This window comes from Scyliorhinus torazame, chromosome 4, assembly GCF_047496885.1.
Source record: "Scyliorhinus torazame isolate Kashiwa2021f chromosome 4, sScyTor2.1, whole genome shotgun sequence".
NCBI lineage: Eukaryota > Metazoa > Chordata > Chondrichthyes > Carcharhiniformes > Scyliorhinidae > Scyliorhinus > Scyliorhinus torazame.
Genome location: NC_092710.1, coordinates 359799356 through 359826029, shown reverse-complemented (window position 1 = coordinate 359826029; position 26674 = coordinate 359799356). Strand labels below are relative to the sequence as shown.

General features: G+C 59.7%; 1 protein-coding gene across 3 annotated transcripts in view; it reads left to right on the top strand.

Moving 5' to 3' along the window:
• Positions 1-26674, top strand: part of LOC140411218 (tau-tubulin kinase 1-like) — a 399055-nt gene that overhangs the window by 46053 nt on the left and 326328 nt on the right. For 2 of the 3 annotated variants that reach the window (XM_072500324.1, XM_072500323.1), the window contains exons 4-5: positions 2076-2216; positions 6408-6512. In XM_072500324.1, coding sequence (XP_072356425.1) covers positions 2076-2216; positions 6408-6512 — 246 coding nt within the window. Of the gene's footprint in view, positions 1-2075; positions 2217-6407; positions 6513-21688; positions 21796-26674 lie in introns of those variants that run through there. The other variant, XM_072500325.1, reaches the window with a different exon arrangement.

The following is a 26674-nucleotide window of genomic DNA, read 5'->3' as shown; positions in this document are numbered from 1 at the left end:
CCCGATCTCTCTCCAGACAGACAGATCCCGATCTCCCCCAGACAGACAGATCCCGATCTCCCCCCAGACAGACAGATCCTGATCTCTCTCCAGACAGACAGATCCCGATCTCCCCCCAGATAGACAGATCCCGATCTCCCCCCAGACAGACAGATCCCGATCTCCCCCCAGACAGACAGATCCCGATCTCCCCCGCAGACAGACAGATCCCGATCTCTCCCCAGACAGACAGATCCCGATCTCTCTCCAGACAGACAGATCCCGATCTCCCCCCAGACAGACAGATCCCGATCTCCCCCCAGACAGACAGATCCCGATCTCCCCCCAGACAGACAGATCCCGATCTCCCCCCAGACAGACAGATCCCGATCTCCCCCCAGACAGACAGATCCCGATCTCTCTCCAGACAGACAGATCCCGATCTCTCTCCAGACAGACAGATCCCGATCTCCCCCGCAGACAGATCCTGATCTCCCCCGCAGACAGACAGATCCCGATCTCTCTCCAGACAGACAGATCCCGATCTCCCCCCAGACAGACAGATCCCGATCTCTCTCCAGACAGACAGATCCCGATCTCTCTCCAGACAGACAGATCCCGATCTCTCCCCAGACAGACAGATCCCGATCTCTCTCCAGACAGACAGATCCCGATCTCTCCCCAGACAGACAGATCCCGATCTCTCTCCAGACAGACAGATCCCGATCTCCCCCAGACAGACAGATCCCGATCTCTCTCCAGACAGACAGATCCCGATCTCCCCCCAGACAGACAGATCCCGATCTCTCCCCAGACAGACAGATCCCGATCTCTCTCCAGACAGACAGATCCCGATCTCTCTCCAGACAGACAGATCCCGATCTCTCCCCAGACAGACAGATCCCGATCTCTCTCCAGACAGACAGATCCCGATCTCTCTCCAGACAGACAGATCCCGATCTCCCCCCAGACAGACAGATCCCGATCTCCCCCCAGACAGACAGATCCCGATCTCTCTCCAGACAGACAGATCCCGATCTCCCCCCAGACAGACAGATCCTGATCTCCCCCCAGACAGACAGATCCCGATCTCCCCCAGACAGACAGATCCCGATCTCCCCCCAGACAGACAGATCCCGATCTCCCCGCAGACAGACAGATCCCGATCTCCCCCGCAGACAGACAGATCCCGATCTCCCCCCAGACAGACAGATCCCGATCTCTCCCCAGACAGACAGATCCCGATCTCCCCCCAGACAGACAGATCCCGATCTCTCTCCAGACAGACAGATCCCGATCTCTCCCCAGACAGACAGATCCCGATCTCCCCCCAGACAGACAGATCCCGATCTCCCCCCAGACAGACAGATCCCGATCTCTCTCCAGACAGACAGATCCCGATCTCCCCCAGACAGACATCCTGATCTCCCCCCAGACAGACAGATCCCGATCTCTCTCCAGACAGACAGATCCCGATCTCCCCCCAGATAGACAGATCCCGATCTCCCCCCAGACAGACAGATCCCGATCTCCCCCCAGATAGACAGATCCCGATCTCTCTCCAGACAGACAGATCCCGATCTCCCCCAGACAGACAGATCCCGATCTCTCTCCAGACAGACAGATCCCGATCTCCCCCGCAGACAGACAGATCCCGATCTCCCCCCAGACAGACAGATCCCGATCTCTCTCCAGACAGACAGATCCCGATCTCCCCCGCAGACAGACAGATCCCGATCTCCCCCCAGACAGACAGATCCCGATCTCTCTCCAGACAGACAGATCCCGATCTCCCCCGCAGACAGACATCCTGATCTCTCCCCAGACAGACAGATCCCGATCTCTCCCCAGACAGACAGATCCCGATCTCTCTCCAGACAGACAGATCCCGATCTCTCCCCAGACAGATCCCACCCCTATAGTATCCTTTGGTCATGAATCTGTGAGTTCCTGTTGCTCCCATCCACACGCTCTGCTGTGTCCAGGTGTTGGGTTACCCCGGGGAGGGTTCTCTGCACCCCTGCAGGCTGCTTCTTGGAGACACCTTGTCCCCACTCTGGCCTCCACGCACTGCTGACGTTTGCAATATTTTGCAGGGCCGTAACCTGGCTGACTTGCGGCGGAGCCAGCCGCGAGGGACCTTCACCATGAGTACCACGCTGCGACTGGGGAAACAGATCCTACAATCCATCGAAGCCATCCATTCTGTCGGCTTTCTGCATCGTGACATCAAACCGGTGAGTGCAGTAACCAGCGATCTCCACTCAGCCAGGGTCAGTGCAGTAACCAGCGAGTCTCCACTCAGCCAGGGTCAGTGCGGTAACCAGCGAGTCTCCACTCAGCCAGGGTCAGTGCGGTAACCAGCGAGTCCCCACTCAGCCAGGGTCAGTGCGGTAACCAGCGATCTCCACTCAGCCAGGGTCAGTGCAGTAACCAGCGAGTCCCCACTCAGCCAGGGTCAGTGCGGTAACCAGCGATCTCCACTCAGCCAGGGTCAGTGCGGTAACCAGCGAGTCTCCACTCAGCCAGGGTCAGTGCGGTAACCAGCGAGTCCCCACTCAGCCAGGGTCAGTGCAGTAACCAGCGAGTCTCCACTCAGCCAGGGTCAGTGCGGTAACCAGCGAGTCTCCACTCAGCCAGGGTCAGTGCGGTAACCAGCGAGTCTCCACTCAGCCAGGGTCAGTGCGGTAACCAGCGATCTCCACTCAGCCAGGGTCAGTGCAGTAACCAGCGATCTCCACTCAGCCAGGGTCAGTGCAGTAACCAGCGATCTCCACTCAGCCAGGGTCAGTGCGGTAACCAGCGATCTCCACTCAGCCAGGGTCAGTGCAGTAACCAGCGAGTCTCCACTCAGCCAGGGTCAGTGCGGTAACCAGCGAGTCTCCACTCAGCCAGGGTCAGTGCGGTAACCAGCGAGTCCCCACTCAGCCAGAGTCAGTGCAGTAACCAGCGAGTCTCCACTCAGCCAGGGTCAGTGCGGTAACCAGCGAGTCCCCACTCAGCCAGGGTCAGTGCGGTAACCAGCGAGTCCCCACTCAGCCTGGGTCAGTGCAGTAACCAGCGAGTCCCCACTCAGCCAGGGTCAGTGCGGTAACCAGCGAGTCCCCACTCAGCCAGGGTCAGTGCGGTAACCAGCGATCTCCACTCAGCCAGGGTCAGTGCGGTAACCAGCGATCTCCACTCAGCCAGGGTCAGTGCGGTAACCAGCGATCTCCACTCAGCCAGGGTCAGTGCGGTAACCAGCGATCTCCACTCAGCCAGGGTCAGTGCGGTAACCAGCGAGTCTCCACTCAGCCAGGGTCAGTGCGGTAACCAGCGAGTCTCCACTCAGCCAGGGTCAGTGCAGTAACCAGCGAGTCCCCACTCAGCCAGGGTCAGTGCGGTAACCAGTGAGTCTCCACTCAGCCAGGGTTAGTGCGGTAACCAGCGATCTCCACTCAGCCAGGGTCAGTGCAGTAACCAGCGAGTCTCCACTCAGCCAGGGTCAGTGCGGTAACCAGCGAGTCTCCACTCAGCCAGGGTTAGTGCGGTAACCAGCGATCTCCACTCAGCCAGGGTCAGTGCAGTAACCAGTGAGTCTCCACTCATCCAGGGTCAGTGCAGTAACCAGCGAGTCCCCACTCAGCCAGGGTCAGTGCGGTAACCAGTGAGTCTCCACTCAGCCAGGGTCAGTGCGGTAACCAGCGATCTCCACTCAGCCAGGGTCAGTGCGGTAACCAGCGAGTCTCCACTCAGCCAGGGTCAGTGCCGTAACCAGCGAGTCCCCACTCAGCCAGGGTCAGTACGGTAACCAGCGATCTCCACTCAGCCAGGGTCAGTGCGGTAACCAGCGATCTCCACTCAGCCAGGGTCAGTGCGGTAACCAGCGAGTCCCCACTCAGCCAGGGTCAGTGCGGTAACCAGCGATCTCCACTCAGCCAGGGTCAGTGCGGTAACCAGCGAGTCCCCACTCAGCCAGGGTCAGTGCGGTAACCAGCGAGTCTCCACTCAGCCAGGGTCAGTGCGGTAACCAGTGAGTCTCCACTCAGCCAGGGTCAGTGCGGTAACCAGCGAGTCCCCACTCAGCCAGGGTCAGTGCAGTAACCAGCGAGTCTCCACTCAGCCAGGGTCAGTGCGGTAACCAGCGAGTCCCCACTCAGCCAGGGTCAGTGCGGTAACCAGCGAGTCCCCACTCAGCCAGGGTCAGTACGGTAACCAGCGATCTCCACTCAGCCAGGGTCAGTGCGGTAACCAGCGATCTCCACTCAGCCAGGGTCAGTGCGGTAACCAGCGAGTCCCCACTCAGCCAGGGTCAGTGCGGTAACCAGCGATCTCCACTCAGCCAGGGTCAGTGCGGTAACCAGCGAGTCCCCACTCAGCCAGGGTCAGTGCGGTAACCAGCGAGTCTCCACTCAGCCAGGGTCAGTGCGGTAACCAGTGAGTCTCCACTCAGCCAGGGTCAGTGCGGTAACCAGCGAGTCCCCACTCAGCCAGGGTCAGTGCGGTAACCAGCGAGTCTCCACTCAGCCACGGTCAGTGCGGTAACCAGCGAGTCCCCACTCAGCCAGGGTCAGTGCGGTAACCAGCGAGTCCCCACTCAGCCAGGGTCAGTGCGGTAACCAGCGAGTCTCCACTCAGCCAGGGTCAGTGCGGTAACCAGCGAGTCTCCACTCAGCCAGGGTCAGTGCGGTAACCAGCGAGTCCCCACTCAGCCAGGGTCAGTGCGGTAACCAGCGAGTCCCCACTCAGCCAGGGTCAGTGCGGTAACCAGCGAGTCTCCACTCAGCCAGGGTCAGTGCGGTAACCAGCGAGTCTCCACTCAGCCAGGGTCAGTGCGGTAACCAGCGAGTCCCCACTCAGCCAGGGTCAGTGCGGTAACCAGCGAGTCCCCACTCAGCCAGGGTCAGTGCGGTAACCAGCGAGTCTCCACTCAGCCAGGGTCAGTGCCGTAACCAGCGAGTCTCCACTCAGCCAGGGTCAGTGCGGTAACCAGCAAGTCTCCACTCAGCCAGGGTCAGTGCGGTAACCAGCGATCTCCACTCAGCCAGGGTCAGTGCGGTAACCAGCGATCTCCACTCAGCCAGGGTCAGTGCAGTAACCAGCGAGTCTCCACTCAGCCAGGGTCAGTGCAGTAACCAGCGAGTCTCCACTCAGCCAGGGTCAGTGCGGTAACCAGTGAGTCTCCACTCAGCCAGGGTCAGTGCGGTAACCAGCGATCTCCACTCAGCCAGGGTCAGTGCGGTAACCAGTGAGTCTCCACTCAGCCAGGGTCAGTGCGGTAACCAGCGATCTCCACTCAGCCAGGGTCACTGCAGTAACCAGCGAGTCCCCACTCAGCCAGGGTCAGTGCGGTAACCAGCGAGTCCCCACTCAGCCAGGGTCAGTGCGGTAACCAGCGAGTCTCCACTCAGCCAGGGTCAGTGCAGTAACCAGCGAGTCTCCACTCAGCCAGGGTTAGTGCGGTAACCAGCGAGTCCCCACTCAGCCAGGGTCAGTGCGGTAACCAGTGAGTCTCCACTCAGCCAGGGTCAGTGCAGTAACCAGCGAGTCTCCACTCAGCCAGGGTCAGTGCGGTAACCAGTGAGTCTCCACTCAGCCAGGGTCAGTGCGGTAACCAGCGAGTCTCCACTCAGCCAGGGTCAGTGCGGTAACCAGTGAGTCTCCACTCAGCCAGGGTCAGTGCAGTAACCAGCGAGTCTCCACTCAGCCAGAGTCAGTGCGGTAACCAGCGAGTCTCCACTCAGCCAGGGTCAGTGCAGTAACCAGCGAGTCTCCACTCAGCCAGGGTCAGTGCGGTAACCAGCGAGTCTCCACTCAGCCAGGGTCAGTGCGGTAACCAGCGAGTCCCCACTCAGCCAGGGTCAGTGCGGTAACCAGTGAGTCTCCACTCAGCCAGGGTCAGTGCGGTAACCAGCGAGTCTCCACTCAGCCAGGGTCAGTGCGGTAACCAGCGAGTCCCCACTCAGCCAGGGTCAGTGCGGTAACCAGCGATCTCCACTCAGCCAGGGTCAGTGCAGTAACCAGCGAGTCTCCACTCAGCCAGGGTCAGTGCGGTAACCAGTGAGTCTCCACTCAGCCAGGGTCAGTGCGGTAACCAGCGATCTCCACTCAGCCAGGGTCAGTGCGGTAACCAGCGAGTCTCCACTCAGCCAGGGTCAGTGCAGTAACTAGATCGCTCCGATAACAATCCCAAACTCCGACGTCGATCACACTCCCTGACCTTTCCCCTCCACCTTCGACAATGCCACCGGTCCCCTTGCTCTGCGTGTCTCGCCCTCCACATCCATCACTTTCCACTCCCCATTATCTTCAACACTCCAGGTTATTGTAAGGGAGGGAAAGAGGCCTGGGGTCCATGGCAACGGGTGGCGTTAATCAGAGGTATTTACAGTGTTTATCTCATTGAGTCCTTTCACCCAAAGTCTCTTTCATTTCTACCTACTCCACAGTCAAACTTTGCAATGGGTCGTCTCCCATCCACCTACAGAAAATGCTACATGTTGGACTTTGGCCTTGCTCGGCAGTACACCAACACCAACGGAGAGGTCCGGCCCGTGAGTAACTCGACACAGGGATTATAGCGGGTAGCAGTCGCCTCGATGGATCTGTATCCCAGTGAGAGTCAGTGTGTGTGGAACTGTACCCCAGTGAGAATCAGTGTGTGTGGAACTGTATCCCAGTGAGAGTCAGTGTGTGTGGAACTGTATCCCAGTGAGAGTCAGTGTGTGTGGAACTGTATCCCAGTGAGAGTCGGTGTGTGTGGAACTGTACCCCAATGAGAGTCAGTGTGTGTGGAACTGTATCCCAGTGAGAGTCAGTGTGTGGAACTGTATCCCAGTGAGAGTCAGTGTGTGTGGAACTGTATCCCAGTGAGAGTCAGTGTGTGTGGAACTGTACCCCAGTGAGAGTCAGTGTGTGTGGAACTGTATCCCAGTGAGAGTCAGTGTGTGTGGAACTGTATCCCAGTGAGAGTCAGTGTGTGTGGAATTGTATCCCAGTGAGAGTCAGTGTGTGTGGAACTGGACCCCAGTGAGAGTCAGTGTGTGTGGAACTGTATCCCAGTGAGAGTCAGTGTGTGTGGAACTGTCCCCCAGTGAGAGTCAGTGTGTGTGGGACTGTATCCCAGTGAGTGTCAGTGTGTGTGGAACTGTCCCCCAGTGAGAGTCAGTGTGTGTGGAACTGTCCCCCAGTGAGTGTCAGTGTGTGTGGAACTGTCCCCCAGTGAGAGTCAGTGTGTGTGGAACTGTACCCCAGTGAGAGTCAGTGTGTGTGGAACAGTATCCCAGTGAGAGTCAGTGTGTGTGGAACTGTATCCCAGTGAGAGTCAGTGTGTGTGGAACTGTACCCCAGTGAGAGTCAGTGTGTGTGGAACTGTATCCCAGTGAGAGTCAGTGTGTGTGGAACTGTACCCCAGTGAGAGTCAGTGTGTGTGGAACTGTATCCCAGTGAGAGTCAGTGTGTGTGGAACTGTATCCCAGTGAGAGTCAGTGTGTATGGAACTGTATCCCAGTGAGAGTCAGTGTGTGTGGAACTGTATCCCAGTGAGAGTCAGTGTGTGTGGAACTGTACCCCAGTGAGAGTCAGTGTGTGTGGAACTGTATCCCAGTGAGAGTCAGTGTGTGTGGAACTGTATCTCAGTGAGAGTCAGTGTGTGTGGAACTGTATCCCAGTGAGAGTCAGTGTGTGTGGAACTGTATCCCAGTGAGAGTCAGTGTGTGTGGAACTGTATCCCAGTGAGAATCAGGGTGTGTGGAACTGTACCCCAGTGAGAGTCAGTGTGTGTGGAACTGGATCCCAGTGAGAGTCAGTGTGTGTGGAACTGTATCCCAGTGAGAGTCAGTGTGTGGAACTGTATCCCAGTGAGAGTCAGTGTGTGTGGAACTGTCCCCCAGTGAGAGTCAGTGTGTGTGGAACTGTCCCCCAGTGAGAGTCAGTGTGTGTGGAACTGTATCCCAGTGAGAGTCAGTGTGTGGAACTGTATCCCAGTGAGAGTCAGTGTGTGTGGAACTGTCCCCCAGTGAGAGTCAGTGTGTGTGGAACTGTCCCCCAGTGAGTGTCAGTGTGTGTGGAACTGCTCCCCAGTGAGAGTCAGTGTGTGGAACTGTATCCCAGTGAGAGTCAGTGTGTGTGGAACTGTCCCCCAGTGAGAGTCAGTGTGTGTGGAACTGTCCCCCAGTGAGTGTCAGTGTGTGTGGAACTGCTCCCCAGTGAGAGTCAGTGTGTGTGGAACTGTACCCCAGTGAGAGTCAGTGTGTGTGGAACTGTATCCCAGTGAGAGTCAGTGTGTGTGGAACTGTATCCCAGTGAGAGTCAGTGAGTGGGGAACAGTATCCCAGTGAGAGTCAGTGTGTGTGGAACTGTCTCGCAGTGAGGGTCAGTGTGTGTGGAACTGTATCCCAGTGAGAGTCAGTGTGTGTGGAACTGTACCCCAGTGAGAGTCAGTGTGTGTGGAACTGTATCCCAGTGAGAGTCAGTGTGTGTGGAACTGTACCCCAGTGAGAGTCAGTGTGTGTGGAACTGTATCCCAGTGAGAGTCAGTGTGTGTGGAACTGTATCCCAGTGAGAGTCAGTGTGTATGGAACTGTATCCCAGTGAGAATCAGTGTGTGTGGAACTGTACCCCAGTGAGAGTCAGTGTGTGTGGAACTGGATCCCAGTGAGAGTCAGTGTGTGTGGAACTGTACCCCAATGAGAGTCAGTGTGTGTGGAACTGTATCCCACTGAGAGTCAGTGTGTGGAACTGTATCCCAGTGAGAGTCAGTGTGTTAGGTACCCGTACCCCAGTGAGAGTCAGTGTCTGTGGAACTGTATCCCAGTGAGAGTCAGTGTGTGTGGAACTGTATCCCAGTGAGAATCAGTGTGTGTGGTTCCCGTACCCCAATGAGAGCCAGTGTGTGTGGAACTGTACCCCAATGAGAGTCAGTGTGTGTTGAACTGTATCCCAGTGAGAGTCAGTGTGTGTGGTTCCCGTACCCCAGTGAGAGCCAGTGTGTGTGGAACTGTACCCCAATGAGAGTCAGGGTGTGTGGAACTGTACCCCAGTGAGAGTCAGTGTGTGTGGAACTGTATCCCAGTGAGAGTCAGTGTGTGCGGAACTGTATCCCAGTGAGAGTCAGTGTGTGTGTAACAGTACCCCAGTGAGAGTCAGTGTGTGTGAAACTGTACCGCAGTGAGAGTCAGTGTGTGTGGAACTGTCTCGCAGTGAGAGTCAGTGTGTGTGGAACTGCATCCCAGTGAGAGTCAGTGTGTGTGGAACTGGACCCCAGTGAGAGTCAGTGTGTGTGGAACTGTATCCCAGTGAGAGTCAGTGTGTGTGGAACTGTCCCCCAGTGAGTGTCAGTGTGTGTGGAACTGTCGTCCAGTGAGAGTCAGTGTGTGTGGAACTGTACCCCAGTGAGAGTCAGTGTGTGTGGAACTGTATCCCAGTGAGAGTCAGTGTGTGTGGAACTGTATCCCAGTGAGAGTCAGTGTGTGGGGAACAGTATCCCAGTGAGAGTCAGTGTGTGTGGAACTGTCTCGCAGTGAGAGTCAGTGTGTGTGGAACTGTATCCCAGTGAGAGTCAGTGTGTGTGGAACTGTAACCCAGTGAGAGTCAGTGTGTGTTGAACTGTACCCCAGTGAGAGTCAGTGTGTGTGGAACTGTATCCCAGTGAGAGTCAGTGTGTGTGGAACTGTACCCCACTGAGAGTCAGTGTGTGTGGAACTGTATCCTAGTGAGAGTTAGTGTGTGTGGTACCCGTACCCCAGTGAGAGCCAGTGTGTGTGGAACTGTATCCCAGTGAGAGTCAGTGTGTGTGGAACTGTACCCCACTGAGAGTCAGTGTGTGTGGAACTGTATCCTAGTGAGAGTCAGTGTGTGTGGTACCCGTACCCCAGTGAGAGTCAGTGTCTGTGGAACTGTATCCCAGTGAGAGTCAGTGTGTATGGAACTGTACCCCAGTGTGAGCCAGGTTGTGTGGAACTGTACCCCAGTGAGAGTCAGTGTGTGTGGAACTGTACCCCAGTGAGAGTCAGTGTGTGTGGAACTGTATCCCAGTGAGAGTCAGTGTATGTGGAACTGTACCCCAGTGAGAGTCAGTGTGTGTGGAACTGTACCCCAGTGAGAGTCAGTGTGTGTGGAACTGTCCCCCAGTGAGAGTCAGTGTGTGTGGAACTGTACCCCAGTGAGAGTCAGTGTGTGTGGAACTGTATCCCAGTGAGAGTCAGTGTGTGTGGAACTGTATCCCAGTGAGAGTCAGTGTGTGGGGAACAGTATCCCAGTGAGAGTCAGTGTGTGTGGAACTGTCTCGCAGTGAGAGTCAGTGTGTGTGGAACTGTATCCCAGTGAGAGTTAGTGTGTGTGGAACTGTATCCCAGTGAGAGTCAGTGTGTGTGGAACTGTACCCCAGTGAGAGTCAGTGTGTGTGGAACTGTATCCCAGTGAGAGTCAGTGTGTGTGAAACTGTACCCCAGTGAGAGTCAGTGTGTGTGGAACTGTATCCCAGTGAGAGTCAGTGTGTGTGGAACTGTATCCCAGTGAGAGTCAGTGTGTGTGGAACTGTATCCCAGTGAGAGTCAGTGTGTATGGAACTGTATCCCAGTGAGAATCAGTGTGTGTGGAACTGTACCCCAGTGAGAGTCAGTGTGTGTGGAACTGTATCCCAGTGAGAGTCAGTGTGTGTGGAACTGTACCCCAGTGAGAGTCAGTGTGTGTGGAACTGTATCCCAGTGAGAGTCAGTGTGTGTGGAACTGTATCCCAGTGAGAGTCAGTGTGTGTGGAACTGTATCCCAGTGAGAGTCAGTGTGTGTGGAACTGTATCCCAGTGAGAGTCAGTGTGTGTGGTACCCGTACCCCAGTGAGAGTCAGTGTCTGTGGAACTGTATCCCAGTGAGAGTCAGTGTGTGTGGAACTGTACCCCACTGAGAGTCAGTGCGTGTGGAACTGTATCCCAGTGAGAGTCAGTGTGTGTAGTACCCGTACCCCAGTGAGAGTCAGTGTCTGTGGAAATGTATCCCAGTGAGAGTCAGTGTGTGTGGAACTGTACCCCACTGAGAGTCAGTGCGTGTGGAACTGTATCCCAGTGAGAGTCAGTGTGTGTGGTACCCGTACCCCAGTGAGAGCCAGTGTGTGTGGAACTGTACCCCAATGAGAGTCAGTGTGTGTGGAACTGTACCCCAGTGAGAGTCAGTGTGTGTGGAACTGTATCCCAGTGAGAGTCAGTGTGTGTGGAACTGTATCCCAGTGAGAGTCAGTGTGTGTGTAACTGTACCCCAGTGAGAGTCAGTGTGTGTGAAACTGTACCGCAGTGAGAGTCAGTGTGTGTGGAACTGTCTCGCAGTGAGAGTCAGTGTGTGTGGAACTGTATCCCAGTGAGAGTCAGTGTGTGTGGAACTGGTCCCCAGTGAGAGTCAGTGTGTGTGGAACTGTATCCCAGTGAGAGTCAGTGTGTGTGGAACTGTCCCCCAGTGAGTGTCAGTGTGTGTGGAACTGTCGTCCAGTGAGAGTCAGTGTGTGTGGAACTGTACCCCAGTGAGAGTCAGTGTGTGTGGAACTGTATCCCAGTGAGAGTCAGTGTGTGTGGAACTGTATCCCAGTGAGAGTCAGTGTGTGGGGAACAGTATCCCAGTGAGAGTCAGTGTGTGTGGAACTGTCTCGCAGTGAGAGTCAGTGTGTGTGGAACTGTCTCGCAGTGAGAGTCAGTGTGTGTGGAACTGTATCCCAGTGAGAGTCAGTGTGTGTGGAACTGTACCCCACTGAGAGTCAGTGTGTGTGGAACTGTATCCTAGTGAGAGTCAGTGTGTGTGGTACCCGTACCCCAGTGAGAGCCAGTGTGTGTGGAACTGTATCCCAGTGAGAGTCAGTGTGTGTGGAACTGTACCCCAGTGAGAGTCAGTGTGTGGAACTGTACCCCAGTGAGAGTCAGTGTGTGGAACCCGTACCCCAGTGAGAGCCAGTGTGTGTGGAACTGTATCCCAGTGAGAGTCAGTGTGTGTGGAACTGTACCCCAGTGAGAGTCAGTGTGTGGAACTGTATCCCAGTGAGAGTCAGTGTGTGTGGAACTGTATCCCAGTGAGAGTCAGTGTGTGGAACCCGTACCCCAGTGAGAGTCAGTGTGTGTGGAACTGTATCCCAGTGAGAGTCAGTGTGTGTGGAACTGTATCCCAGTGAGAGTCAGTGTGTGTGGAACTGTATCCCAGTGAGAGTCAGTGTGTGTAGTACCCGTACCCCAGTGAGAGTCAATGTCTGTGGAACTGTATCCCAGTGAGAGTCAGTGTGTGTGGAACTGTACCCCACTGAGAGTCAGTGTGTGTGGAACTGTATCCTAGTGAGAGTCAGTGTGTGTGGTACCCGTACCCCAGTGAGAGTCAGTGTCTGTGGAACTGTATCCCAGTGAGAGTCAGTGTGGATGGAACTGTACCCCAGTGTGAGCCAGTGTGTGTGAAACTGTACCCCAGTGAGAGTCTGTGTGTGTGGAACTGTACCCCAGTGAGAGTCAGTGTGTGTGGAACTGTATCCCAGTGAGAGTCAGTGTATGTGGAACTGTACCCCAGTGAGAGTCAGTGTGTGTGGAACTGTACCCCAGTGAGAGTCAGTGTGTGTGGAACTGTTAAATCAGCTGCACTCTTAGGGGGTAAGTACTGAGAGAGTGCTGAGGGAGTGCCGCACTGTCAGAGGGTCAGTACTGAGGGAGTGCTGCACTGTCAGATGGTCAGTACTGAGGGAGTGCCGCACTGCCAGAGGGTCAGTACTGAGGGAGTGCTGCACTGTCAGAGGGTCAGTACTGAGGGAGTGCTGCGCTGTCAGAGGGTCAGTACTGAGGGAGTGCCGCACTGTCAGAGGGTCAGTACTGAGGGAGTGCCGCACTGTCAGAGGGTCAGTACTGAGGGAGTGCTGCACTGCCAGAGGGTCAGTACTGAGGGAGTGCTGCACTGTCAGAGGGTCAGTACTGAGGGAGTGCTGCACTGTCAGAGGGTCAGTACTGAGGGAGTGCTGCACTGTCAGAGGGTCAGTACTGAGGGAGTGCCGCACTGTCAGAGGGTCAGTACTGAGGGAGTGCCGCACTGTCAGAGAGTCAGTACTGAGGGAGTGCCGCACTGTCAGAGGGTCAGTACTGAGGGAGTGCCGCACTGTCAGAGGGTCAGTACTGAGGGAGTGCTGCACTGTCAGAGGGTCAGTACTGAGGGAGTGCCGCACTGTCAGAGAGTCAGTCCTGAGGGAGTGCCGCACTGTCAGAGGGTCAGTACTGAGGGAGTGCCGCACTGTCAGAGGGTCAGTCCTGAGGGAGTGCCGCACTGTCAGAGGGTCAGTACTGAGGGAATGCTGCACTGTCAGAGGGTCAGTACTGAGGGAGTGCCGCACTGTCAGGGTCAGTACTGAGGGAGTGCCGCACTGTCAGAGGGTCAGTACTGAGGGAGTGCCGCACTGTCAGAGAGTCAGTACTGAGGGAGTGCCGCACTGTCAGAGGGTCAGTACTGAGGGAGTGCCGCACTGTCAGAGGGACAGTACTGAGGGAGTGCTGCACTGTCAGAGGGTCAGTACTGAGGGAGTGCCGCACTGTCAGAGGGTCAGTACTGAGGGAGTGCCGCACTGTCAGAGGGTCAGTACTGAGGGAGTGCCGCACTGTCAGAGGGTCAGTACTGAGGGAGTGCCACACTGTCAGAGGGTCAGTACTGAGGGAGTGCTGCACTGTCAGAGGGTCAGTCCTGAGGGAGTGCTGCACTGTCAGAGCGTCAGTACTGAGGGAGTGCTGTACTGTCAGAGGGTCAGTACTGAGGGAGTGCTGTACTGTCAGAGGGTCAGTACTGAGGGAGTGCTGCACTGTCAGAGGGTCAGTACTGAGGGAGTGCCGCACTGTCAGAGGGTCAGTACTGAGGGAGTGCTGTACTGTCAGAGGGTCAGTACTGAGGGAGTGCTGCACTGTCAGAGGGTCAGTACTGAGGGAGTGCCGCACTGTCAGAGGGTCAGTACTGAGGGAATGCTGCACTGTCAGAGGGTCAGTACTGAGGGAGTGCTGCACTGTCAGAGGGTCAGTACTGAGGGAGTGCCGCACTGTCAGAGGGTCAGTACTGAGAGAGCGCTGCACTGTCAGAGGCTCAGTACTGAGGGAGTGCCGCACTGTCAGAGGGTCAGTACTGAGAGAGCGCTGCACTGTCAGAGGCTTAGTACTGAGGGAGTGCCGCACTGTCAGAGGGTCAGTACTGAGAGAGCGCTGCACTGTCAGAGGCTCAGTACTGAGGGAGTGCTGCCCTGTCAGAGGGTCAGTACTGAGGGAGTGCCGCACTGTCAGAGGATCAGTACAGAGGGAGTGCCGCACTGTCAGAGGGTCAGTACTGAGGGAGTGCCGCACTGTCAGAGGGTCAGTACTGAGGGAGTGCCGCACTGTCAGAGGCTCAGTAATGTGGGAGTGCCGCACTGTCAGAGGCTCAGTACTGAGGGAGTGCCGCACTGTCAGAGGGTCAGTACTGAGGGAGTGCCGCACTGTCAGAGGGTCAGTGCTGAGGGAGTGCTGCCCTTTCAGAGGGTCAGTACTGAGGGAGAGTCGCACTGTCAGAGGATCAGTACTGAGGGAGTGCCGCACTGTCAGAGGGTCAGTGCTGAGGGAGCACCGCACTGTCAGAGGCTCATTACTGAGGGAGTGCCGCACTGTCAGAGGGTCAGTACTGAGGGAGCGCTGCACTGTCAGAGGGTCAGTACTGAGGGAGTGCTGCCCTGTCAGAGGGTCAGTACTGAGGAAGAGCCGCACTGTCAGAGGGTCAGTACTGAGGGAGTGCCGCACTGTCAGAGGGTCAGTACTGAGGGAGTGCAGCACTGTCAGAGGGTCACTACTGAGGGAGCGCCGCACTGTCAGAGGGTCAGTACTGAGGGAGTGCTGCACTGTCAGAGGGTCAGTACTGAGAGAGTGCTGCACTGTCAGAGGGTCAGTACTGAGGGAGTGCCGCACTGTCAGAGGGTCAGTACTAAGGGAGTGCTGCATTGTCAGAGGGTCAGTACTGAGGGAATGCCGCACTGTCAGAGGGTCAGTACTGAGGGAGTGCCGCACTGTCAGAGGGTCAGTACTGAGGGAATGCCGCACTGTCAGAGGGTCAGTACTGAGGGAGTGCCGCACTGTCAGAGGGTCAGTACTGAGGGACTGACGCACTGTCAGAGGGTCAGTACTGAGGGAGTGCCGCACTGTCAGAGGGTCAGTACTGAGGGAGCGCTGCACTGTCAGAGGGTCAGTACTGAGGGAGTGCCGCACTGTCAGAGGGTCAGTACTGAGGGAGTGCTGCACTGTCAGAGACTCAGTACTGAGGGAGTGCCGCACTGTCAGAGGGTTAGTACTGAGGGAGTGCCGCACTGTCAGAGGGTCAGTACTGAGGGAGTGCCGCACTGTCAGAGGGTCAGTACTGAGGGAGTGCCGCACTGTCAGAGGGTCAGTGCTGAGGGAGTGCTGCACTGTCAGAGGGTCAGTACTGAGGGAGTGCTGCACTGTCAGAGGGTCAGTACTGAGGGAGTGCTGCACTGTCAGAGGGTCAGTGCTGAGAGAGTGCCGCACTGTCAGAGGGTCAGCACTGTGGGAGCGCCGCACTGTCAGAGGGTCACTACTGAGGGAGTGCCGCACTGTCAGAGGGTCAGTACTGAGGGAGTGCTGCACTGTCAGAGTGTCAGTGCTGAGGGAGTGCTGCACTGTCAGAGTGTCAGTGCTGAGGGAGTGCCGCACTGTCAGAGGGTCAGTACTGAGGGAGTGCGGCACTGTCAGAGGGTCAGTACTGAGGGAGTGCCGCACTGTCAGAGGGTCAGTACTGAGGGAGCGCTGCACTGTCAGAGGGTCAGTACTGAGGGAGTGCTGCACTGTCAGAGGGTCAGTACTGAGAGAGTGCTGCACTGTCAGAGGGTCAGTACTGAGAGAGTGCTGCACTGTCAGAGGGTCAGTACTGAGGGAGAGCCGCACTGTCAGAGGGTCAGTACTGACGGAGTGCAGCACTGTCAGAGGGTCAGTACTGAGGGAGTGCTGCACTGTCAGAGGGTCAGTACTGTGGGAGTGCCGCACTGTCGGAGGGTCAGTACTGAGGGAGTGCTGCACTGTCAGAGGATCAGTACTGAGGGAGTGCCGCACTGTCAGAGTGTCAGTGCTGAGGGAGTGCTGCACTGTCTGAGGGTCAGTACTGAGGGAGTGCCGCTCTGTCAGAGGGTCAGTACTGAGGGAGTACCGCACTGTCAGAGGGTCAGTACTGAGGGAGTGCCGCACTGTCAGAGTGTCAGTGCTGAGGGAGTGCTGCACTGTCAGAGGGTCAGTACTGAGGGAGTGCCGCACTGTCAGAGGGTCAGAACTGAGGGAGTGCCGCACTGTCAGAGGGTCAGTACTGAGGGAGTGCTGCACTGTCAGAGGGTCAGTACTGAGGGAGTGCTGCACTGTCAGAGGGTCAGTACTGAGGGAGAGCCGCACTGTCAGAGGGTCAGTACTGACGGAGTGCAGCACTGTCAGAGGATCAGTACTGAGGGAGTGCCGCACTGTCAGAGTGTCAGTGCTGAGGGAGTGCTGCACTGTCTGAGGGTCAGTACTGAGGGAGTGCCGCTCCGTCAGAGGGTCAGTACTGAGGGAGTACCACACTGTCAGAGGGTCAGTACTGAGGGAGTACCGCACTGTCAGAGGGTCAGTACTGAGGGAGTGCCGCACTGTCAGAGTGTCAGTACTGAGGGAGTGCGGCGCTGTCAGAGGGTCAGTACTGAGGGAGTGCTGCACTGTCAGAGGGTCAGTACTGAGGGAGTGCTGCACTGTCAGAGGGTCAGTCCTGAGGGAGTGCTGCACTGTCAGAGCGTCAGTACTGAGGGAGTGCTGTACTGTCAGAGGGTCAGTACTGAGGGAGTGCTGTACTGTCAGAGGGTCAGTACTGAGGGAGTGCTGCACTGTCAGAGGGTCAGTACTGAGGGAGTGCCGCACTGTCAGAGGGTCAGTACTGAGGGAGTGCTGTACTGTCAGAGGGTCAGTACTGAGGGAGTGCTGCACTGTCAGAGGGTCAGTACTGAGGGAGTGCCGCACTGTCAGAGGGTCAGTACTGAGGGAATGCTGCACTGTCAGAGGGTCAGTACTGAGGGAGTGCTGCACTGTCAGAGGGTCAGTACTGAGGGAGTGCCGCACTGTCAGAGGGTCAGTACTGAGAGAGCGCTGCACTGTCAGAGGCTCAGTACTGAGGGAGTGCCGCACTGTCAGAGGGTCAGTACTGAGGGAGTGCTGCACTGTCAGAGGCTTAGTACTGAGGGAGTGCCGCACTGTCAGAGGGTCAGTACTGAGAGAGCGCTGCACTGTCAGAGGCTCAGTACTGAGGGAGTGCTGCCCTGTCAGAGGGTCAGTACTGAGGGAGTGCCGCACTGTCAGAGGATCAGTACAGAGGGAGTGCCGCACTGTCAGAGGGTCAGTACTGAGGGAGTGCCGCACTGTCAGAGGGTCAGTACTGAGGGAGTGCCGCACTGTCAGAGGCTCAGTAATGTGGGAGTGCCGCACTGTCAGAGGCTCAGTACTGAGGGAGTGCCGCACTGTCAGAGGGTCAGTACTGAGGGAGTGCCGCACTGTCAGAGGGTCAGTGCTGAGGGAGTGCTGCCCTTTCAGAGGGTCAGTACTGAGGGAGAGTCGCACTGTCAGAGGATCAGTACTGAGGGAGTGCCGCACTGTCAGAGGGTCAGTGCTGAGGGAGCACCGCACTGTCAGAGGCTCATTACTGAGGGAGTGCCGCACTGTCAGAGGGTCAGTACTGAGGGAGCGCTGCACTGTCAGAGGGTCAGTACTGAGGGAGTGCTGCCCTGTCAGAGGGTCAGTACTGAGGAAGAGCCGCACTGTCAGAGGGTCAGTACTGAGGGAGTGCCGCACTGTCAGAGGGTCAGTACTGAGGGAGTGCAGCACTGTCAGAGGGTCACTACTGAGGGAGCGCCGCACTGTCAGAGGGTCAGTACTGAGGGAGTGCTGCACTGTCAGAGGGTCAGTACTGAGAGAGTGCTGCACTGTCAGAGGGTCAGTACTGAGGGAGTGCCGCACTGTCAGAGGGTCAGTACTAAGGGAGTGCTGCATTGTCAGAGGGTCAGTACTGAGGGAATGCCGCACTGTCAGAGGGTCAGTACTGAGGGAGTGCCGCACTGTCAGAGGGTCAGTACTGAGGGAATGCCGCACTGTCAGAGGGTCAGTACTGAGGGAGTGCCGCACTGTCAGAGGGTCAGTACTGAGGGACTGACGCACTGTCAGAGGGTCAGTACTGAGGGAGTGCCGCACTGTCAGAGGGTCAGTACTGAGGGAGCGCTGCACTGTCAGAGGGTCAGTACTGAGGGAGTGCCGCACTGTCAGAGGGTCAGTACTGAGGGAGTGCTGCACTGTCAGAGACTCAGTACTGAGGGAGTGCCGCACTGTCAGAGGGTTAGTACTGAGGGAGTGCCGCACTGTCAGAGGGTCAGTACTGAGGGAGTGCCGCACTGTCAGAGGGTCAGTACTGAGGGAGTGCCGCACTGTCAGAGGGTCAGTGCTGAGGGAGTGCTGCACTGTCAGAGGGTCAGTACTGAGGGAGTGCTGCACTGTCAGAGGGTCAGTACTGAGGGAGTGCTGCACTGTCAGAGGGTCAGTGCTGAGAGAGTGCCGCACTGTCAGAGGGTCAGCACTGTGGGAGCGCCGCACTGTCAGAGGGTCACTACTGAGGGAGTGCCGCACTGTCAGAGGGTCAGTACTGAGGGAGTGCTGCACTGTCAGAGTGTCAGTGCTGAGGGAGTGCTGCACTGTCAGAGTGTCAGTGCTGAGGGAGTGCCGCACTGTCAGAGGGTCAGTACTGAGGGAGTGCGGCACTGTCAGAGGGTCAGTACTGAGGGAGTGCCGCACTGTCAGAGGGTCAGTACTGAGGGAGCGCTGCACTGTCAGAGGGTCAGTACTGAGGGAGTGCTGCACTGTCAGAGGGTCAGTACTGAGAGAGTGCTGCACTGTCAGAGGGTCAGTACTGAGAGAGTGCTGCACTGTCAGAGGGTCAGTACTGAGGGAGTGCCGCACTGTCAGAGTGTCAGTGCTGAGGGAGTGCTGCACTGTCTGAGGGTCAGTACTGAGGGAGTGCCGCTCTGTCAGAGGGTCAGTACTGAGGGAGTACCGCACTGTCAGAGGGTCAGTACTGAGGGAGTGCCGCACTGTCAGAGGGTCAGAACTGAGGGAGTGCCGCACTGTCAGAGGGTCAGTACTGAGGGAGTGCTGCACTGTCAGAGGGTCAGTACTGAGGGAGTGCTGCACTGTCAGAGGGTCAGTACTGAGGGAGAGCCGCACTGTCAGAGGGTCAGTACTGACGGAGTGCAGCACTGTCAGAGGATCAGTACTGAGGGAGTGCCGCACTGTCAGAGTGTCAGTGCTGAGGGAGTGCTGCACTGTCTGAGGGTCAGTACTGAGGGAGTGCCGCTCCGTCAGAGGGTCAGTACTGAGGGAGTACCACACTGTCAGAGGGTCAGTACTGAGGGAGTACCGCACTGTCAGAGGGTCAGTACTGAGGGAGTGCCGCACTGTCAGAGTGTCAGTACTGAGGGAGTGCGGCGCTGTCAGAGGGTCAGTACTGAGGGAGTGCTGCACTGTCAGAGGATCAGTACTGAGGGAGTGCTGCACTGTCAGAGGGTCAGTACTGAGGGAGTGCCGCACTGTCAGAGGGTCAATACTGAGGGAGTGCTGCACTGTCAGAGGGTCAGTATTGAGGGAGTGCTGCACTGTCAGAGGGTCAGTACTGAGGGAGTGCCGCACTGTCAGAGGGTCAATACTGAGGGAGTGCCGCACTGTCAGAGGGTCAGTACTGAGGGAGTGCAGCACTGTCAGATGGTCAGTACTGAGGGAGTGCGGCGCTGTCAGAGGGTCAGGACTGAGTGAGCGCCGCACTGTCAGAGGGTCAGTACTGAGTGAGTGCTGCACTGTCAGAGGGTCAGTACTGAGGGAGTGCTGCACTGTCAGAGGGTCAGTACTGAGGGAGTGCCGCACTGTCAGAGGGTCAGTACTGAGGGAGTGCTGCACTGTCAGAGGGTCAGTACTGAGGGAGTGCCGCACTGTCAGTGGGTCAGTACTGAGGGAGTGCTGCACTGTCAGAGGGTCAGTACTGAGGGAGTGCTGCACTGTCAGAGGGTCAGTACTGAGGGAGTGCTGCACTGTCAGAGGGTCAGTCCTGAGGGAGTGCTGCACTGTCAGAGGGTCAGTACTGAGGGAGTGCTGCACTGTCAGAGCGTCAGTACTGAGGGAGTGCTGTACTGTCAGCGGGTCAGTACTGAGGGAGTGCTGCACTGTCAGAGGGTCAGTACTGAGGGAGTGCCGCACTGTCAGAGGGTCAGTACTGAGCGAGCGTCGCACTGTCAGAGGGTCAGTACTGAGGGAGTGCCGCACTGTCAGAGGGTCAGTACTGAGGGAGTGCCGCTCTGTCAGAGGGTCAGTACTGAGGGAGTGCCGCACTGTCAGAGGGTCAGTACTGAGGGAGTGCTGCACTGTCAGAGGTTCAGTACTGAGGGAGTGCCGCACTGTCAGAGGGTCAGTACTGAGGGAGTGCTGCACTGTCAGAGGGTCAGTACTGAGGGAGTGCTGCACTGTCAGAGGGTCAGTACTGAGTGAGTGCCGCACTGTCAGAGGGTCAGTACTGAGGGAGTGCCGCACTGTCAGAGGGTCAGTACTGAGGGAGCACTGCACTGTCAGAGGGTCAGTACTGAGGGAGTGCCGCACTGTCAGAGGGTCAGTACTGTGGGAGTGCTGCACTGTCAGAGGGTCAGTACTGAGGGAGTGCTGCACTGTCAGAGGGTCAGTACTGTGGGAGTGCCGCACTGTCAGAGGGTCAGTACTGAGGGAGTGCTGCACTGTCAGAGGGTCAGTACTGAGTGAGTGCCGCACAGTCAGAGGGTCAGGACTGAGGGAGTGCCGCACTGTCAGAGGGTCAGTACTGAGGGAGCACTGCACTGTCAGAGGGTCAGTACTGAGGGAGTGCTGCACTGTCAGAGGGTCAGTACTGAGTGAGTGCCGCACTGTCAGAGGGTCAGTACTGAGGGAGTGCCGCACTGTCAGAGGGTCAGTACTGAGGGAGTGCCGCACTGTCAGAGGGTCAGTACTGAGTGAGTGACGCACTGTCAGAGGGTCAGTATTGAGGAAGTGCTGCACTGTCAGAGGTTCTGTACTGAGGGAGTGCCGCACTGTCAGAGGGTCAGTACTGAGGGAGCGCTGCACTGTCAGAGGGTCAGTACTGAGGGAGTGACGCACTGTCAGAGGGTCAGTACTGAGGGAGTGCTGCACTGTCAGAGGGTCAGTACTGAGGGAGTGCCGCACTGTCAGAGGGTCAGTACTGAGGGAGTGCCGCACTGTCAGAGGCTCAGCACTGAGGGAGTGCTGCACTGTCAGAGGGTCAGTACTGAGTGAGCGCCGCACTGTCAGAGGGTCAGTACTGAGGGAGTGACGCACTGTCAGAGGGTCAGTATTGAGGGAGTGCTGCACTGTCAGAGGGTCAGTACTGAGTGAGCGCCGCACTGTCAGAGGGTCAGTACTGAGGGAGTGACGCATTGTCAGAGGGTCAGTACTGAGGGAGTGCCGCACTGTCAGAGGGTCAGTACTGAGGGAATGCTGCACTGTCAGAGGGTCAGTACTGAGGGAGTGCTGCAGTGTCAGAGGGTCTGTACTGAGGGAGTGCCGCACTGTCAGAGGGTCAGTGCTGAGGGAGCTCCGTGTGGATTGATTTCCGCGACGATCTGATGTGTATCTTTTTGTTTGAATTTAGCTGTTTATTTCTCCTTTTTGTTTTTCAGTTTATTTTGGAACCCTCATTCCAGTCCTCCACCCTGAGGCTTATGTTTGGTGGTCAGACCTCCTGCCCCTTGCATGTTCTCATCATTCCCCAAACTTAACCCGAGTTGTGAGTCCTCCATTCGTTCTCTTTGTGTTATTTCAATATGTTTTATTGCACAGGGAACTCCCAGAATGGCTGTATCGCCTCAGCAGCACACATCGCACGTACAGTCTAAAGGGACAGTGCTCACTAGGCCAGGGTCCGGGGTCTCCCGGGGCTGGAGCCGGGGTCTCCCTGGGCTGGAGCCGGGGCCTCCCTGGGCTGGAGCCGGGGTCCGGGGTCTCCCTGGGCTGGAGCCGGGGGTCTCCCTGGGCTGGAGCCGGGGGTCCGGGGTCTCCCTGGGCTGGAGCCGGGGTCTCCCTGGGCTGGAGCCGGGGTCTCCCTGGGCTGGAGCCGGGGTCTCCCTGGGCTGGAGCCGGGGTCCGGGGTCTCCCTGGGCTGGAGCCGGGGCCTCCCTGGGCTGGAGCCGGGGTCTCCCTGGGCTGGAGCCGGGGTCCGGATCCTCCCTGGGCTGGAGCCGGGGCCTCCCTGGGCTGGAGCCGGGGTCCGGGGTCTCCCTGGGCTGGAGCCGGGGGTCTCCCTGGGCTGGAGCCGGGGTCCGGGGTCTCCCTGGGCTGGAGCCGGTGGCCGGGGTCTCCCTGGGCTGGAGCCGGGGTCCGGGGTCTCCCTGGGCCGGGGTCCGGGGTCTCCCTGGGCTGGAGCCGGGGTCCGGGGTCTCCCTGGGCTGGAGCCGGGGTCTCCCTGGGCTGGAGCCGGGGGTCTCCCGGGGCTGGAGCCGGGGTCCGGGGTATCCCTGGGCTGGAGCCGGGGGTCTCCCTGGGCTGGAGCCGGGGGTCTCCCTGGGCTGGAGCCGGGGGTCTCCCTGGGCTGGAGCCGGGGTCTCCCTGGGCTGGAGCCGGGGTCCGGGGTCTCCCTGGGCTGGAGTCGGGGGTCTCCCTGGGCTGGTGCCGGGGTCCGAGGTCTCCCTGGGCTGGAGCCGGGGGTCTCCCTGGGCTGGAGCCGGGGGTCTCCCTGGGCTGGTGCCGGGGTCCGGGGTCTCCCTGGGCTGGAGCCGGGGGTCTCCCTGGGCTGGAGCCGGGGTCCGGGGTCTCCCTGGGCTGGAGCCGGGGGTCTCCCTGGGCTGGAGCCGGGGGTCTCCCTGGGCTGGAGCCGGGGTCCGTGGTCTCCCTGGGCTGGAGCCGGGGGTCTCCCTGGGCTGGAGCCGGTGTCCGGGGTCTCCCTGGGCTGGAGCCGGGGGTCCGGGGTCTCCCTGGGCTGGAGCCGGGGTCCGGGGTCTCCCTGGGCTGGAGCCGGGGTCCGGGGTCTCCCTGGGCTGGAGCCGGGGTCCGTGGTCTCCCTGGGCTGGAGCCGGGGTCTCCCTGGGCTGGAGCCGGGGTCCGGGGTCTCCCTGGGCTGGAGCCGGGGTCCGGGGTCTCCCTGGGCTGGAGCCGGGGTCCGGGGGTCTCCCTGGGCTGGAGCCGGGGTCCGGGGTCTCCCTGGGCTGGAGCCGGGGTCCGGGGTCTCCCTGGGCTGGAGCCGGGGTCCGGGGTCTCCCTGGGCTGGAGCCGGGGTCCGGGGTCTCCCGGGGCTGGAGTCGGGGGCACAGGGATAAATTGACGGGGTGTATTCTGGGTTGGAGTGCGCTGTTCCCCATTGGCGCAGTGATAGTGAGCTGTGCCTGGGAGGTCCCTGTCTCGAGATTTGATTTTCTTTATCTTTTGCTTCTCGCCCTATCCCCCTGTGTTTTGCAAGCGTTGGAATCTGCGATGACAATCGATGACATGGTGAGAGTTTCAAAGCAGCTGTCCTGTTCCACATTTGCTTCATCACTTATTGGTGAGAGAGCGCTGAGGTTTGTGTCTGCTGGTGGGAAGAAGAGCTCACTGACTTTGTCACCTGGTGATATGGGCCAGTTTGGGCTGTCCTGGGCCGGTGTTTGGCTAGCCTGGGCCGGTGTGGGCTAGACTGGGCCGGTGTGGGCTAGACTGGGCCGGTGTGGACTAGCCTGGGCCGGTGTGGGCTAGCCTGGGCCGGTGTGGGCTAGCCTGGGCCGGTGTGGGCTAGCCTGGGCCGGTGTGGGCTAGCCTGGGCCGGTGTGGGCTAGCCTGGGCCGGTGTGGGCTAGCCTGGGCCGGTGTGGGCTAGCCTGGGCCGGTGTGGGCTAGCCTGGGCCGGTGTGGGCTAGCCTGGGCCGGTGTGGACTAGACTGGGCCGGTGTGGACTAGACTGGGCCGGTGTGGGCTATCCTGGGCCGTTTGGGCTAGCCTGGGCCGGTGTGGGCTATCCTGGGCCGGTGTGGGCTATCCTGGGCCGGTGTGGGCTAGCCTGGGCCGGTGTGGACTAGCCTGGGCCGGTGTGGGCTATCCTGGGCCGTTTGGGCTATCCTGGGCCGGTGTGGACTAGCCTGGGCCGGTGTGGGCTAGCCTGGGCCGGCGTGGGCCAGCCTGGGCCGGCGTGGGCTAGCCTGGGCCGGTGTGGGCTATCCTGGGCCGGTGTGGACTAGCCTGGGCCGGTGTGGACTAGCCTGGGCCGGTGTGGGCTAGCCTGGGCCGGTGTGGGCTAGCCTGGGCCGGTGTGGGCTAGCCTGGGCCGGTGTGGGCTAGCCTGGGCCGGTGTGGGCTAGCCTGGGCCGGTGTGGGCTAGCCTGGGCCGGTGTGGGCTAGCCTGGGCCGGTGTGGGCTAGCCTGGGCCGGTGTGGGCTAGCCTGGGCCGGTGTGGGCTAGCCTGGGCCGGTGTGGGCTAGCCTGGGCCGGTGTGGGCTAGCCTGGGCCGGTGTGGGCTAGCCTGGGCCGGTGTGGGCTAGCCTGGGCCGGTGTGGGCTAGCCTGGGCCGGTGTGGGCTAGCCTGGGCCGGTGTGGGCTAGCCTGGGCCGGTGTGGGCTAGCCTGGGCCGGTGTGGGCTAGCCTGGGCCGGTGTGGGCTAGCCTGGGCCGGTGTGGGCTAGCCTGGGCCGGTGTGGGCTAGCCTGGGCCGGTGTGGGCTAGCCTGGGCCGGTGTGGGCTAGCCTGGGCCGGTGTGGGCTATCCTGGGCCGGTGTGGGCTATCCTGGGCCGGTGTGGGCTATCCTGGGCCGGTGTGGGCTAGCCTGGACCGGTGTGGGCTAGCCTGGGCCGGTGTGGACTAGCCTGGGCCGGTGTGGACTAGACTGGGCCGGTGTGGGCTATCCTGGGCCGTTTGGGCTAGCCTGGGCCGGTGTGGGCTATCCTGGGCCGGTGTGGGCTATCCTGGGCCGGTGTGGGCTAGCCTGGGCCGGTGTGGACTAGCCTGGGCCGGTGTGGGCTATCCTGGGCCGTTTGGGCTATCCTGGGCCGGTGTGGACTAGCCTGGGCCGGTGTGGGCTAGCCTGGGCCGGCGTGGGCCAGCCTGGGCCGGCGTGGGCCAGCCTGGGCCGGCGTGGGCTATCCTGGGCCGGCGTGGACTAGCCTGGGCCGGTGTGGACTAGCCTGGGCCGGTGTGGACTAGCCTGGGCCGGTGTGGGCTAGCCTGGGCCGGTGTGGGCTAGCCTGGGCCGGTGTGGGCTAGCCTGGGCCGGTGTGGGCTAGCCTGGGCCGGTGTGGGCTAGCCTGGGCCGGTGTGGGCTAGCCTGGGCCGGTGTGGGCTAGCCTGGGCCGGTGTGGGCTAGCCTGGGCCGGTGTGGGCTAGCCTGGGCCGGTGTGGACTAGCCTGGGCCGGCGTGGACTAGCCTGGACCGGCGTGGACTAGCCTGGGCCGGCGTGGGCTAGCCTGGGCCGGTGTGGACTATCCTGGGCCGGTGTGGGCTAGCCTGGGCCGTTTGGGCTAGCCTGGGCCGTTTGGGCTAGACTGGGCCGGTGTGGACTAGCCTGGGCTGGTGTGGACTAGCCTGGGCCGGTGTGGACTAGCCTGGGCCGTTTGGGCTAGCCTGGGCCGGTGTGGACTAGCCTGGGCCGGTGTGGACTAGCCTGGGCCGTTTGGGCTAGCCTGGGCCGTTTGGGCTAGACTGGGCCGGTGTGGACTAGCCTGGGCCGTTTGGGCTTCCTGGGCCGGTGTGGGCTAGACTGGGCCGGTGTGGGCTAGCCTGGGCCGGTGTGGGCTAGCCTGGGCCGGTGTGGTCTAGCCTGGGCCGGTGTGGGCTAGCCTGGGCCGTTTGGGCTAGCCTGGGCCGTTTGGGCTAGACTGGGCCGGTGTGGACTAGCCTGGGCTGGTGTGGACTAGCCTGGGCCGGTGTGGACTAGCCTGGGCCGTTTGGGCTAGCCTGGGCCGGTGTGGACTAGCCTGGGCCGGTGTGGACTAGCCTGGGCCGTTTGGGCTAGCCTGGGCCGTTTGGGCTAGACTGGGCCGGTGTGGACTAGCCTGGGCCGTTTGGGCTTCCTGGGCCGGTGTGGGCTAGACTGGGCCGGTGTGGGCTAGCCTGGGCCGGTGTGGGCTAGCCTGGGCCGGTGTGGTCTAGCCTGGGCCGGTGTGGGCTAGCCTGGGCCGGTGTGGGCTAGCCTGGGCCGGTGTGGGCTAGCCTGGGCCGGTGTGGACTAGCCTGGGCCGGTGTGGGCTAGCCTGGGCCGGTGTGGACTAGCCTGGGCCGGTGTGGACTAGCCTGGGCCGGTGTGGACTAGCCTGGACCGGCGTGGACTAGCCTGGGCCGGCGTGGACTAGCCTGGGCCGGTGTGGACTAGCCTGGACCGGCGTGGACTAGCCTGGGCCGGTGTGGGCTGTCCTGGGCCGGTGTGGACTAGCCTGGGCCGTTTGGGCTATCCTGGGCCGGTGTGGGCTAGACTGGGCCGGTGTGGGCTAGCCTGGGCCGGTGTGGGCTAGCCTGGGCCGGTGTGGGCTAGCCTGGGCCGGTGTGGGCTAGCCTGGGCCGGTGTGGGCTAGCCTGGGCCGGTGTGGGCTAGCCTGGGCCGGTGTGGGCTAGCCTGGGCCGGTGTGGGCTAGCCTGGGCCGGTGTGGACTAGCCTGGGCCGGCGTGGACTAGCCTGGACCGGCGTGGACTAGCCTGGGCCGGCGTGGGCTAGC